Genomic DNA, 15,059 nt, shown 5'->3' with positions numbered 1-15,059 from the left:
CACCTCTCATATCATTTACATTTGTTTTAAACAAAATGTGAAAAATGTGAAAATGTGAAGACGGTCTGATTGATAATGAAGATCTGTATAGTTGTAAAACAGGTCTTACTTCACAAAGTGCATCAAATCTTGATTGAAAACATGAAAGGATTTGGAAAATACCTGATGACACTAAGTTGACAGTACATATGCTTTTTCAAAAACTGCAATTGACCAAAATCTGCACGTCAGTTTATGAACAAATTACACAATTTTTATTTAATATATATATATACTTGTTAGTCAAGCCAAAATGTAACTCCATTATTCCAGCCTTGTTCGGCAAGGGTAGTAACAGGACTGTAATCGTCAGTTAACTCCCTTGCCTCAGGAAGATGTATGTAAACATGGTAAATACAACTATGTTTACAAAACTTGTTTGGAATTCAGTCTGTTGATATTGTTGGTTGAAGTGAGTGTTGTAGTGTCTGTTGAAGTGAGTGTTATAGTGTTGGTTGAAGTGAGTGTTGTAGTGTTGGTTGAAGTGAGTGTTGTAGTGTGGGTTGAAGTGAGTGTTGTAGTGTGGGTTGAAGTGAGTGTTGTAGTGTGGGTTGAAGTGAGTGTTGTATAGTGGGTTGAAGTGAGTGTTGTAGTGTCTGTTGAAGTGAGTGTTGTAGTGTCTGTTGAAGTGAGTGTTGTAGTGTCGGTTGAAGTGAGTGTTGTAGTGTTGGTTGAAGTGAGTGTTGTAGTGTGGGGTTGAAGTGAGTGTTGTAGTGTCGGTTGAAGTGAGTGTTGTAGTGTGGGGTTGAAGTGAGTGTTGTAGTGTCGGTTGAAGTGAGTGTTGTAGTGTTGGTTGAAGTGAGTGTTGTAGTGTGGGTTGAAGTGAGTGTTGTAGTGTTGGTTGAAGTGAGTGTTGTAGTGTGGGGTTGAAGTGAGTGTTGTAGTGTGGGTTGAAGTGAGTGTTGTAGTGTGGGTTGAAGTGAGTGTTGTAGTGTGGGTTGAAGTGAGTGTTGTAGTGTGGGTTGAAGTGAGTGTTGTAGTGTTGGTTGAAGTGAGTGTTGTAGTGTTGGTTGAAGTGAGTGTTGTAGTGTGGGTTGAAGTGAGTGTTGTAGTGTGGGTTGAAGTGAGTGTTATAGTGTGGGTTGAAGTGAGTGTTGTAGTGTGGGTTGAAGTGAGTGTTGTAGTGTTGGTTGAAGTTAGTGTTGTAGTGTGGGTTGAAGTGAGTGTTGTAGTGTGGGTTGAAGTGAGTGTTATAGTGTGGGTTGAAGTGAGTGTTATAGTGTGGGTTGAAGTGAGTGTTGTAGTGTGGGTTGAAGTCAGTGTTGTAGTGTGGGGTTGAAGTGAGTGTTGTAGTGTGGGTTGAAGTGAGTGTTGTAGTGTGGGGTTGAAGTGAGTGTTGTAGTGTGGGGTTGAAGTGAGTGTTGTAATGTGGGTTGAAGTGAGTGTTGTAGTGTGGGTTGAAGTGAGTGTTGTAGTGTTGGTTGAAGTGAGTGTTGTAGTGTTGGTTGAAGTGAGTGTTGGAGCGTCTGTTGAAGTGAGTGTTGTAGTTTGGGTTGAAGTGAGTGTTATAGTGTGGGTTGAAGTGAGTGTTGTAGTGTGGGTTGAAGTGAGTGTTGTTGTGTGGGTTGAAGTGAGTGTTGTAGTGTGGGTTGAAGTGAGTGTTGTAGTGTTGGTTGAAGTGAGTGTTGTAGTGTTGGTTGAAGTGAGTGTTGGAGTGTCTGTTGAAGTGAGTGTTGTAGTTTGGGTTGAAGTGAGTGTTATAGTGTGGGTTGAAGTGAGTGTTGTAGTGTGGGTTGAAGTGAGTGTTGTTGTGTGGGTTGAAGTGAGTGTTGTAGTGTGGGTTGAAGTGAGTGTTGTAGTGTGGGTTGAAGTGAGTGTTGTAGTGTGGGGTTGAAGTGAGTGTTGTAGTGTGGGGTTGAAGTGAGTGTTATAGTGTGGGTTGAAGTGAGTGTTGTAGTGTGGGTTGAAGTGAGTGTTGTAGTGTGGGGTTGAAGTGAGTGTTGTAGTGTTGGTTGAAGTGAGTGTTGTAGTGTGGGTTGAAGTGAGTGTTGTAGTGTCGGTTGAAGTGAGTGTTGTAGTGTGGGGTTGAAGTGAGTGTTGTAATGTGGGTTGAAGTGAGTGTTGTAGTGTGGGTTGAAGTGAGTGTTGTAGTGTGGGTTGAAGTGAGTGTTGTAGTGTGGGTTGAAGTGAGTGTTGTAGTGTTGGTTGAAGTGAGTGTTGGAGTGTCTGTTGAAGTGAGTGTTGTAGTGTGGGTTGAAGTGAGTGTTGTAGTGTGGGTTGAAGTGAGTGTTGTAGTGTGGGTTGAAGTGAGTGTTGTAGTGTGGGTTGAAGTGAGTGTTATAGTGTGGGTTGAAGTGAGTGTTGTAGTGTGGGGTTGAAGTGAGTGTTATAGTGTGGGTTGAAATGAGTGTTGTAGTGTGGGTTGAAGCAAGTGTTGAAGCGTTGGTTGAAGCAAGTGTAAATTCTCTGTATGTGTCTACACAGCTGTTTGTGTTCTCTACAGCTTTAAACAGCTGTTAATTTGTGCATATCCACAGCTGTTAGTGCTCTGTACATCTCCACAGCTGTTAGTGCTCTGTACATCTCCACTGCTGTTAATGCTCTGTATATCTCTTCACAGCTGTTAATGCTCTGTGCATATCTCCATGGCTGTTAATGCTCTGTACATATGTCCACTGCTGTTAATGCTCTGTACATATCTCCACAGCTGTTAATGCTCTGTGCATATCTCCATGGCTGTTAATGCTCTGTACATATGTCCACTGCTGTTAATGCTCTGTTACATCTCTCCACAGCTGTTAATGCTCTGTTACATCTCTTCACAGCTGTAAATGCTCTGTACATCTCTCCACAGCTGTTAATGCTCTGTGCATCTCTCCACAGCTGTTAATGCTATGTATGTCTTTCCACAGCTGTTAATGCTCTGTTACATCTCTCCATGGCTTTTAGTGCTCTGTACATCTCTCCACAGCTGTTAATGCTCTGTACATCTCTCCACAGCTGTTAATGCTCTGTGCATCTCTCCACAGCTGTTAATGCTCTGCATGTCTTTCCACAACTGTTAATGCTCTGTACATCTCTCCACAGCTGTTAATGCTCTGTATGTCTTTCCGCAGCTTTCTCGTCAGGATCCTGTTCACTCTGTGTCTCTGAAGGACTACATGGTGTCACAGCTCACACAATGTCAGCAGAGTCACGGACAAGTCAACTTTGACCGGCTCATGGAGTCTGTGGACCCGGACATCAACTCACAGCTAAGAATGTTCTGTGCCTGAGCTGTTCTGGGACAAGAGGCAGTGGAATGTTCTGTGCACATGTGGCCACACCAACTCGCATCAGAAGAGGTCCATGCCTGACTACTCTGTTGTATCCATGTCAGCTTGTACCGGAGTATGTTCTGCTCTGGAGTGATCCGACTTGCACCGGAGTATGTTCTGCTCTCGAGTGATCCAACTTGCACCGGAGTATGTTCTGCTCCCGAGTGATCCGACTTGCACCTGAGTATGTTCTGCTCCCGAGTGATCCGACTTGCACCTCAATATTCAGTGACTTGTGTGGCTAATTAATTGGCTAAGGCCAGCAACCAATAAGTTATTCGTTTTATCCAAACTGTAACAAGATGAATGACCTTGTACACAACAAGACAAACGGTAACAAAGTTATCGTTACCAGTGCACACAACTTGTTTTGAGTTAAATATTTCTAATTGAAACCTTGATCCATCTTTCACACCAGCCGCCTGTCAGTATGGTAAAGTGAGAAGAGAGGCAATTGTGACATGACTTTCAAGACTGTAAAACAACCAAAACATGACATCTGTACAGGCAAGCTTGGTTCTTCAGGAAAGTGACTAGCCAGTCAGATAGCTGGATATTTAACAAGTCATGACAACACAATTTACTGTTCATGTAATAGTTATGCTCATAATGAATATGGAGGCAGTTATTGGTGATTTGAATACTCTTCTGTTAAGGTAGAATTTTATGTCAAAATATGGAGGTCATGAATATACGGGACAAGCACCCTGTCGTGTGTACCCATTTCAGCATGGTTCTGCTTCCATGTGATTGACAACCAGGACCCTTTTCTACTAATATTTCAGCATGGCTTTGCTGCAGCGACACGGACTACTGGAGGCCGACTGAAGAGGTACAGTGAAACCTGGTTAATCTGGAACCCTGGCAATTGGCTGTTCACTGTTTGGAATGTTTGAGGACCAACCGATTCTTTCATATTACTATAGTTATATGTGTCATACCAGGACAGATTAACAATAGTAATGTTAACCAATCGGGTGATCCTTAATTTCTTTTAAGTAGTATAAAATAAAAGGGTCTTTGTTATATGGGAGTGGTTCTGTCCAGATTATCAGTGTTAACACTGTACATAGTATTAATATCCCAGGGATCTGCTGTTCTCATGGAGCTTATGTTGGGATACCCAATTGTCATACTTGTAATGGACAGCTCAGTTGATGGTGAATTATTTCCAGGAGTTATGTGTGGTGCGTAACATGAGGAAGTTATTGGAGTTGTATGTTTCTACATACATGATATTGTTGCATGGGCCTGTGAACCTGAAGTATGTGATGATATTGTTGATGATGTTGTTATGGGTATACGTTGAAGTATATACAGAGGCCTTGTTTCCACGTGTACAATATGGTGTATTTCTTGTACATACTTTATTTCTGTCATGTATAAATTCTGAATGTAACTCATGTACAGGGATATGTTTCATGTTGTGAGAATAAAGAAACAAACATTCAGACTCCTCTTTCTGTGAGTGAAGTTGAAGCCGACTTTATTCAACTGACAGGTGTATCTTTACCCACATGCACTCGAGATGTCGTCAGTTATGTCCGCTTAACCGAAGCAAACTGAGTGTGTGCTCATAAGACTTACCGAACAGGATCTGACAAAGCTGATTTCAACAAAACGTCCCCATTGTGGGCCATTGTCATCACAAATAGTGACTTCCTAGGGGCAGTCGGGAAGCCTCGTGGGTAAGCAGTTGCTCGTCATGCCGAAGACCCGGGTTCGATTCCCAACCTGGGTTTAATGTGTGAAGCCCATTTCTGGTGTTCCCCGCCGTGATATTGTTGGGATATTGCTAAAAGCGGCGTAAAGCCATACTCAATCACTCAACTTAACCACATCCGCCATCTCTGTACCGCTGTCTGCCTCCACAGCATGCATGGTAGGTGGCTTGTTATTTGGAGATATCTGGATGTGCTGGTTGGTGCATTGGCACACCTTGGCTTATTGATCGTATAGCTGAATTGTCATCACAGTCGATGAGGGAGTGAAAGTTGGGTTTGGGAGAGGCAAACCAGTGGTTGAGAGCACGAACCACCAATGATCCATATTTTGTTTCTACCATGAACACCTCATCAGGGCATTCATGTGAAGATTTGTCTCCAACACTCTATTTGGTTGATGCTTTACACAACAGGACACAATATTCCAACCATACCACGTCAACCTGTACATAATCTGGACTGGACAAATCAGTGATTGATAGTGTGACTACTGTCCCTTGCAATATCAGTGAGTGAGTGAGAATGGTTTTACATCGTTTTTATCAATATCATGGCGGGGAACGCCAGAAATGGGCCTCACACGTTGTGCCTATGTGGGGAATCAAACCCGGGTCTTCATCGTGACGAGCGAATGCTTTAACCACTAGACTGCCCCTTATATAATATCAATACAATGTGGGAGAAATTGAATGTTTGCTCGAAAATCATATTTTTCCAAGGCAAATCCTGCATTTTTAAGTAATTACTTGCTTTATTTTATATACACTTGTGTTTTACTCCTGAACATCAAATTCCAGTGAAACATCACATTATCAATGTGGACAAAAAAGGACAAAACTTTAAACCCAGCACAGAGGGGTGAGGGAAAGTTAGACTAAAGTAAAAGTTGATTACAAGACATGATACTACAGACATAGTGTTGAAAGTAGTATTTGTTTAGCTCACTCGATTCAACACTGCAATAGTACAGTAATGAAACACTTGTCCTTAAGTTTATTTCCAAATAACATTTCTGAGTAACATGATCACATAAATATTTATTTGGTTATCATCATGATCATGTTGAAGATCATATAATTCATCGGTATCAGGGAAGTATGGTTTATGATGGGGATTCGCAACTACTAAAATTTGTCGTTTGATTTTGCAGTTGATTGAGGCCATCAATGATTGGCCCCTTTAACTGTTCAATGATTGGCTCCTTTAACTGTTCAATGATTGGCCCCTTTAACTGTTCAATGATTGGCCCCTTTAACTGTTCAATGATTGGCTCCTTTAACTGTTCAATGATTGGGTCCTTTAACTGTTCAATGATTGGGTCCTTTAACTGTTCAATGATTGGCCGCTTTAACTGTTCAATGATTGGCTCCAGCATGGCCAGGACTGACCAGTTTAATATACATATATAATGGCTGACATTTCGTAGTGAAATGCAGTGGTATGAAGGCTTTACTGTCTCTCCTCTCCCATCACTGATCCTGTAAGTCCAAGGATGGTTTGATAGATTCCCACTTTCGTCTGAGTGTTTGTTTTGTTGCTTCGTCTGCGAATATATGGTCTATTGACTGTAGGGAGAGCTGCCACAACTTGAGGCGTGTCAGTCCAAAGGCTTGTGCTGCGTGTACATACTCCTCCGTGACTGTGGTCTGGTACACACCCTTCCCGTCAGTCTATAATGAACAAAGACGTAAGAGGGGGAGAAGTTTCAGCATTTAACTCTCCACTGTTATACAGTTGTTACCACTTGTTATACCAACCAAGTTTTCCAATCATAAAGCCACTGAATGTGTAAGATTTAAATACATATGCAGGAGAGTATTTTTCAGAGAAAATGGGAAATATACCTTATAAATGACCTTCATCTTACGCATAGGCTTCGAATGGGCAACCCTGCCATTAAAGTGTTGTATGACAACTTTATCGACCAACAGTGACTTCTTCTTGAGTTCCAAAACAAAATTCGGGTTATGACCTTGAGGATGACCTTGACCTTGATGTCCAAGTATTGCATGGTTACAAATACAAAGTCTGGTGGCAGTAATAGTGTGAGAAAACCTTAAAGCATGCCCATTTAAATTACTCTACTTAATAAGTTATAGCACTACAGGAAAATGGGAGAGACTTCCCTTTCTCAGGGATTACATTTCTTACTTAGGCCAAGCAGGAATATGTCATTACAGAGCTACTGATAAGGGTTGTCCAATGAAATTAAATCATACAGCTTCCTTGGTTGTATCTAAAGTGAAGGAGGTAACTTACACAGATAATGACAGGGTATTTGTTGTGCCAGCACTCCAGCCCAGATAGTAATACAGGTAACTTACACACATAATGACAGGGTATTTGTTGTGTCAGTACTCCAGGTGACCCAGCCCAGATAGTAATACAGGTAACTTACACAGATAATGACAGGGTGTTTGTTGTGCAAGTACTCCAGGTGACCCAGCCCTGGTAGTAATACAGGTAACTTACACAGATAATGACAGGGTGTTTGTTGTGCAAGTACTCCAGGTGACCCAGCCCTGGTAGTAATACAGGTAACTTACACAGATAATGACAGGGTGTTTGTTGTGCCAGTATTCCAGGTGACACTGCCCCGGTAGTAATACAGGTAACCCAGCCCTGGTAGTAATACAGGTAACTTACACAGATAATGACAGGGTATTTGTTGTGTCAGTACTCCAGGTGACCCAGCCCAGATAGTAATACAGGTAACTTACACAGATAATGACAGGGTGTTGCCTGTTGTGCCAGTACTCCAGGTGATGTGAGCTGTAGTCTGACACAGTCTGGGACTTCAAGTTGGAGGTCATACAAGTTTCTGGAACACGCAGTCATTGAAAAATAGAGAAGTATGTAAGTGAATGAATGTTGTTTTGTGCTGTAGTCAGCTATATTCCAGCTATATCACAGTGGTCTGTAAACAATCGAGCCTGGGCCAGACAAACCAGTGACTGCAAGCATAAGCAATGGGGGACACAAAATATTGGGGACGAATTCTCTGAGCTCCAGGACCCTGTTCCACAAAGTGATCTTTGTGCTACGACTGTCGTAAGTCTATATTAAGGTATGGGTCTCATGATCATCTTAGCAATAAGATCACTTTGTTGATCGACGCCTGAATTAGCTGCATGTTTGAGTAAAATACAGGGCAACACACGAATAGATACAAATTAGAAGTTGCCTGAAACAAATTCTAAGCAGAATTATTTTTGTAAATGTCTACTCATTAGTGTGAAAATACCCAACAGACTGGCCCCAAGGCAGTAAAAGCATTGAATACCGAAAGAAAACAATCAATACTCAAAGTGAGTGATAACATGTGAGTAAAAACTCAATGCCTCAAAACGTTATCTGGAGTCCATAATTCTACCCTGTAATCCCCCTGATTCGGAGGAGGAAGCAGATCAAGGGAGTTACTCAGAAGTTACTCAGGCATTTCACAATGGTATATAACAATTCATATCATCATTGCTGTGTTGTGAAACTAGGAATAGAATTTTTTCTGCAATGACTTGTTGTCACTCACCTTCCACTGGACTGAAAGCATTTGTCTATGTGAGGAATAATCAAACTTATGTCGACTCCTTGTTCAGAACTGTCACCTCAACATGCTCAAGTTAGTGAGTTTGATTTAGGGCTGTTTTTTAACAGTTTCTTAGCTGCATAAAGGTATAACAGTTAAATGTGAGAGGAAAACCCATGTTGTGAACACATACAGCTTTTCTAAAACGCACAAGGACAGGCATAGTGCAGACAAACCAAGAATCATAATCAGTTGAATCTGGGATTCAAACCCATGATCATATGATCCTGGCATACCCAAGGGACACAACTCTGCACAGTGAATTGCTTCACCTTAGATGAAGGGGCCACCCTTTCCTTTAATGTTGGCAAGAAGCCGTTGTACAAAGCAATCTTAGCAATAAGGTGATTATAACTCCCATACCTTAACAAAGACTTACCAGTTGTAGCGCTAAGGTGTTTTGTACAACGGCACCCTGGACTATATTTACCACTCACCAATGGGAATGCGTTGTTGAAGAACACATTGTGTTATGTCCTTGTAGTCTTCAGGACACTGATGCAGGAATGTCCCATGACCTATTCTTCCTACTGTTGTGCCATGGAGGACTTTGTGGGTCTCCTCGAAGCTGGCAATCTACCGCAAAACAGAATAAAGTCTAGAAACTGTGCAAGGTTCAAGTTGAGATACGCAAATCAGGACTGTGTTGACAAAACAAACTTTTTAGGTCAGACAACACTTTGTTGGAACTAACACGTCCTACAACTGGTAGCTGGCAGCTTGTGTTCATGCCTGACAGATGCAATAGATTTAAAACAAGTCTGTTGATGCAGGGGCATGTTACATAATCTGTTACCTCACCTCAGCTAAATGTAGAGCCAGCTTCAGCCCCTTGCTGTGGGCATACTGGAACACAGGGATATAGTCTGCAGCATCTCCAACCTGTGGCAAGAAACACCCACATAACTAACATGGCAGCTGATACAGGAAATACCCACATAACTAACATGGCAGCTGCTATAGGAAACACCCACATAACTGACATGGCACCTGCTATAGGAAACACCCACATAACTGACATGGCACCTGCTATAGGAAACACCCACATAACTGACATGGCACCTGCTATAGGAAACGCCCACATAACTGACATGTCAGCTGATACAGGAAATACCCACATAACTGACATGGTGTCTGTCAGACTTGATTGTTTACAGAGTACCTCAGTGGTCTGGTAGAGCGTCTCGGAGAGGGGAAGGTCGAGGGTTTAATTCCCGGCCAAAAGATGGTAAAAGATTATACTTGTTGACACCCTGTCTGCCGCTTGCCATCAAGGGTCTAAAACAAGGACTGGTCAACTCAGGCAGTATACTGAGTCTGAGTGGGATATTCATGTTAAACTTCGGCATGGTACCTCAGTGGGCTAGCACAATAAAATCGGCATTAGTCTGGACTAGTACAATCACACATGAATGCACATCAGTACATAACTGCAATAAACTTCATTTCATCTCATTTGATTGTTTACAGTCCGTCATCGTATGGCAGGAGTATTGCTGGGTGCAGCGTTAGGCAACTAATTTTCATGAAAAAGGTGTGAGTGGCTCTGGTACCTGTAGGGTAGGTCATGCTTACCCTTTTAGTGAATACCTGCTGTCATCACAGATTTTCAGTGATTTATTCAGCCATTCAGATTACAGTGTCCCCCAAGTACTGTATTAAAGGTGACACCCATGCTGGTGTAACAGATCATGAACTTTCTCAAAAAAAATTTCAAGAGTTTTGCACGGCACATAAAAATGCATCCATTGCGCACAAATGCATGGTTTCGACACACAGTGAATACACTGCACATTTTACATGAAATAAAAAAATTGTTCTGTGATTTGAAAGGTCACAGCCTCTAATATACACATTTATTTTTATTGCATAAGTAATACCACACCATATCTAAGTTTGACATGTCATTGTGTAAGCCAGTGGTTTATAGAATATAAGCCACAATGACACACAATCAATTCAGGTCAAAGACTTTTAGAACTAGATCTTAAAAAATTGCACATTTTGATGGTACCATGGCTGAGACAGATCCCATTAACAATAACTGGCTCTTTTGACAAGCATGAGATACATAGGGCCTATTCTGCCCTCACAGGTGGCCCATATCATTGCACTAAACACAAGGCTAAAAAAAATAAAAGAACTGGTTCTCAGGCATTGACTTTTGAAAACATAATGCGAACTGGTGGGCAGTGTTTTTTTTGTGTGTGACTTGTTCAGACTAGTATGTTACCAAATAAACAGTTGTGTACCATCAACCTGGGAAAGGGCCTCCCTACATAAACAAGCATACAAATTCCTATTGCAGCGATGACCATAACACAATATGTGCGATAAAGCAGCGTGCATGTAAAGGGAAGTAACTGTGTGTCATATTGGATTGCACTGTTTTTAAGTATTAGGATTTCTATATATTTTTTTAAATGAAAATGAAAACGAAACGTGCTGTGGACCTTATGTTAATGCGGCAATTGCCTGAGAACCAAGACAATTATTTTTTTTATACAAAGACTTACTAATGGGTCTCCACTGAAGTCGATCCCACACACAACACCATTGGACGACTGGGCATACTTGTAGGCCAAGTCAACTGTCTTGTAGGCCACGTCCACCCCGTTCCTGCGGTCAATGGAGGGGAGGATCCTCACCACAGTGTCCACCCCTCCCTCCTCACAGTCCCGCACTGCCCTCAACATGCACTCCACATACACCTCGGGGGTCAGGCCAGTCTCTGGGATTGTCTTCGGGGTGGAGCGGAGCTCAAGGTACTTCACGTTGTCAGCAGCAAACTCACGTATGATGTCATGGGTCAGCTGTAGATATAACAGATCATTGTTATTTGCACACAGAGGGACAGAGATGTTATAAGGACTGTCATTAAATAGTAATATTCCCTGTATCCCATGATACTGTATAAAAGGACAAAAGAGAGTTGCAACAGAAATATTATCTTTAAACTTAATATAATTTTCAAAACATGTCAAATTATGTTTGAAGTTTTTAAACAATGGTATTGATGAATACAGCAATAGTTTATTAACTTGCTAATTTATGATCCAAAACAATTCAAGTGCTATCAACAGCTGTGATCTAGAGGATACAGAGTGTCTGCCTGGAGAGTGGAAGATCAGTGATTCGATCACTAGTCATGTCATACCAAGAGACAGAATGAAGAGAAGAAACCAGAACTGGTTGGTTCAGTATACTGTATCTGAGAGAGGAATCCATGTAAAACAGCAGCAAGGTTTGTGTGTGGGCTAACATCATAAAAGTACACACACTCAAACACACACTCAGCTATGTAAGCACAATAATCTTGACGGCGACATAGTAGGTTCAACACTGTTCCATCAATGTTGTTAGCCAGAGACCAGCCAAATCATGCAGGTAAAGAAGCTCTTGGTGATGTCAGAAAGTCATTTTAACAAAGAATACAAATTCTCCCCTTTTTATACTTTTTGGTCATGACCTTGAAATATCAATGCTCAATTTCAACACCAAATGTTGTTGAGATTCATGATCACAGGTGAACATGCATCTTGTTATAAATTTTGGAAACATTTAATGTGAGATAGGTAAATAACATGGTTATTTGCCACTACTTACAGTGTAGATAGCATGAGCATCATTGCATACCATGTGGATTTGTCTGAATTTGCTGAAAGATCTGGAAAGTAGAAAAGAGATTACTATGTTCTGCCCCGAACACATGTGACTTGTTCATTAATGGTGAACGTCAACTCCAGAGAATGGTTAGTCTCGGATAGTTGACGAAACATATTCCACAGGGTGTGATGGGATTAGTGATGGAAATGGGGTTGTGTGTTGTTCATACCTGTATGTAACCAAATAAACAATGTGTACAATCAACCTGGGAAAGGGCCTCCCTACATAAATGTATTCCTTGATGAGTAAAATACTGGAATACAGTATTTGACTACCGTTGGACATGGAATATTTACGTATTTTTGTGTGTTTTATTTCAAAATGAAAATAAAAACAAAATGTGCTGCACACTGCGGGCGGTGCCTGCAGAGTTGGTAACCAAAACTGTTATTTTTTTAGCCTAAGATTTAAAACTCCATGAAAAGGTCAAGTACGAGGTCAGCATTGTGCATCTTACTGAAAAGTGATGTTTCTTATTTAATAAATTCCACCAAAGGTCTGACATAAATATCTGAAGTGACTTTACCAGGCCTTTGTTCATGAAACCTTGGTTGTAAGCAATACCTTATGCTAACACAGATATTGTTTCATCATCTATTAAAATGGCTTCACATCCCTTTGTGGTTTCAGTATCTCAGCATGCATGAGAGGTTTCATTGTGTTTAACGTGACTAATCGTGAAAATCTGTTTCCTACTCTTCTATTCCAGCAGTCTCATTCCCATCGAACGTCATCTTCTGGGAGGTGAAGGTTGGGTCAAGTTGGATCTTCCTGTCCACCAGAGCTTGCAGTGTTACCTTGCTGAAACTGGTGTTGAGGTGTGCATGAAGCTCCTGCAGAACAAAACACACTCTTTCAGTTTAGTAGTGAGTGAGTGTACATGGTAGGGATGGGTATTGAATGTTTAAAGTGTATCACAATATTTTACAATGCACAAGGTGGTATTGCGATACATATCACAATATACTGAATAATTCAACATTTTGAATTCAGAAGCAATTTGAAACATCAATGATGCAATTGAAGTTCACAGATGGAACAAAACAAGATGCTGGAACAGCATAATGTTTACTCTTTCAATAAATACACAAGGATGTAATACTTGGTGTTACACCACTGCCACAGAAGAATGCGAACTTCCATTTTGGAATTACGGAAACATTTCGAAGGTACATGTATTTTTGCAAGTCTATAACATTAAACACATGATAAAAATCATACATACCGCGCTCTAAAACATGATATTGTGATATGTATCATGGTAAGAATTAACCTCAATTTACCGATATACCGGTAATACTGTGCTCCCTTAGAGTATACTATGCAGTGATTCAAACTAATGGGGAACCTTGTCCTTAAAGGGACAGTAAGTAGTCTGTTATGTGTGTTTTTAAATCATGTATCATCCGAATCATTTCTGAATGTGACGTCACATGCCCGATTCAATTCTTACAACAAAACAATAGAGCTCTGCACAGTAAGCCAACAATACAAGCTTGTTCAGAGTAAACTGGTTCAGTCTTGTTGTTTTATTAGAGGCAAATGGAAGTGAAAGCTTGTGTGTTTTTCTTACAGCTGAGTGACAAAATGGTTATCACTCTCCTACCCATGGCATCATCACATCTTACACATTCCATTCATGTGTATTTCAGCTAGGGACCAGCGAGGGACCAGCTAAATGTGTTACTTTAAATATTAGGGTTTGACACGGTTCCCTTGACTTTCATGTTTAATTTCGAACACTGCTTTAGTTTTAGCTGCATGCTTTCAGCAATATGCAAGATCAACTATCAAGTGTCAGCACATTATCACACGAATCATGAAATGGAGCTGCACAATATGCAAATAAACACTTAGACCAAGCTATACTTTCTCATACTTGCTGAACCAATCAATGATGGACAGGCAAAGGTGACATAAACTCATGTTGACAGTTGAGTATCAACATTTGAAAAAATATGCAGGTGCACATAATCTGATAATCATGATAATATCCATTTTGAATTTCCAACTACCTCCAAGAAATATATTTTATCTGAGGGCTTGATTAGTATATTTGTTGTTTATGCTGCACTCAGCAATATTCCAGCTTCATTGAGATATGACGGTGGTCTGTAAATATTTGAGTCTGGACAATCCAGTGATGGATATCATGAGCATCTATCCTCACAATTGGGACACGATGACATGTATCAACCAAGTCAGCAAGGGTGACCACCCAATCCCATTAGTCGCCTCTTACGACAAGCATAGTCACCTTTTACGGCAAACATGGGTTGCTGAAGACCTATTCTCACCTAGATCTTCATGGGTCCTAAGCCTAAGGGTTTGAAAACAGGTTGACATATGTAAATTCTCAGCACATTGGAAAGTAACAACTTTGTTAAGGTTGAAAATAATAACAACTCTTTCACGAAAATTATTTCTGCTTGTTAACTATTGGGACTTATTTTGGGGGATCGACAGCCATGAATAAAAGGACAGTGTTATTATTATTAGCCCATGCAAAGTAGGTGTAAAAACAAAAGGTACGTCTACATACAATTTTTGGCAGAGCTGCACAAAATGTTCTCAAGCCTCCATCTGACATTATTCATTCAAAGTAGTTTTCTTTCCTTAATAAGTTTCTTTCACGGTGTTACTTGCAGATCCAGAGTCAGCTTGGTCGGTCGACTTGTGTAGACTGGGCAACTGTCTTGAACGCTTCGGACACCGCGTACCAGTTTCAATATTTTTAGTGAAGTGCATTCTTTTCATTTGAAGTTTAATAGCTACATTTGGTGTAAC

General features: G+C 40.9%; 2 protein-coding genes across 2 annotated transcripts in view; one reads left to right on the top strand and one right to left on the bottom strand.

Annotated features, from left to right (window-relative positions):
- The window catches only part of LOC139462142 (importin-11-like), a 41,502-nt gene extending 37,402 nt beyond the window's left edge, over positions 1–4,100 (top strand). Inside the window, exon 27 of the mRNA XM_071246966.1 lies at positions 3,096–4,100. Within this exon, the coding sequence (XP_071103067.1) occupies positions 3,096–3,254 (159 nt within the window). The 3' untranslated portion in view covers positions 3,255–4,100. The remainder of the gene's footprint in view (positions 1–3,095) is intronic.
- Positions 4,101–5,828: 1,728 nt separating this feature from the next.
- LOC139466341 (N6-Methyl-AMP deaminase-like) lies at positions 5,829–14,941 on the bottom strand. Its single transcript, XM_071248164.1, has 8 exons — positions 14,815–14,941; positions 12,969–13,105; positions 12,213–12,273; positions 11,123–11,419; positions 9,408–9,488; positions 9,044–9,182; positions 7,741–7,841; positions 5,829–6,690 (listed from the first exon to the last, which is right to left on the bottom strand). Exons 1-8 carry the CDS (start codon positions 14,860–14,862, stop codon positions 6,490–6,492), a joined length of 1,065 nt encoding a protein of 354 aa, XP_071104265.1. The 5' UTR covers positions 14,863–14,941; the 3' UTR covers positions 5,829–6,489.
- Positions 14,942–15,059: the final 118 nt, after the last annotated feature.

Source organism: Haliotis cracherodii, unplaced genomic scaffold (assembly GCF_022045235.1).
Source record: "Haliotis cracherodii isolate W230 unplaced genomic scaffold, xgHalCrac1.p SCAF_1, whole genome shotgun sequence".
Lineage (NCBI taxonomy): Eukaryota > Metazoa > Mollusca > Gastropoda > Lepetellida > Haliotidae > Haliotis > Haliotis cracherodii.
This window is presented reverse-complemented; position numbering and strand designations above follow the sequence as displayed.

Excerpts from the sequence above, each read along its gene's own strand:
- LOC139466341 (XM_071248164.1), bottom strand. The coding sequence starts at position 14,862 with ATGTCAGATGGAGGCTTGAGAACATTTTGTGCAGCTCTGCCAAAAATT. Across the intron at positions 12,274-12,968 it reads GAGACTGCTGGAATAGAAGA|ATCTTTCAGCAAATTCAGAC; the intron begins GTAGGAAACAGA and ends TCTACTTTCCAG. Across the intron at positions 9,489-11,122 it reads ACTTCAGTGGAGACCCATTA|GTTGGAGATGCTGCAGACTA; the intron begins GTAAGTCTTTGT and ends TTCTTGCCACAG.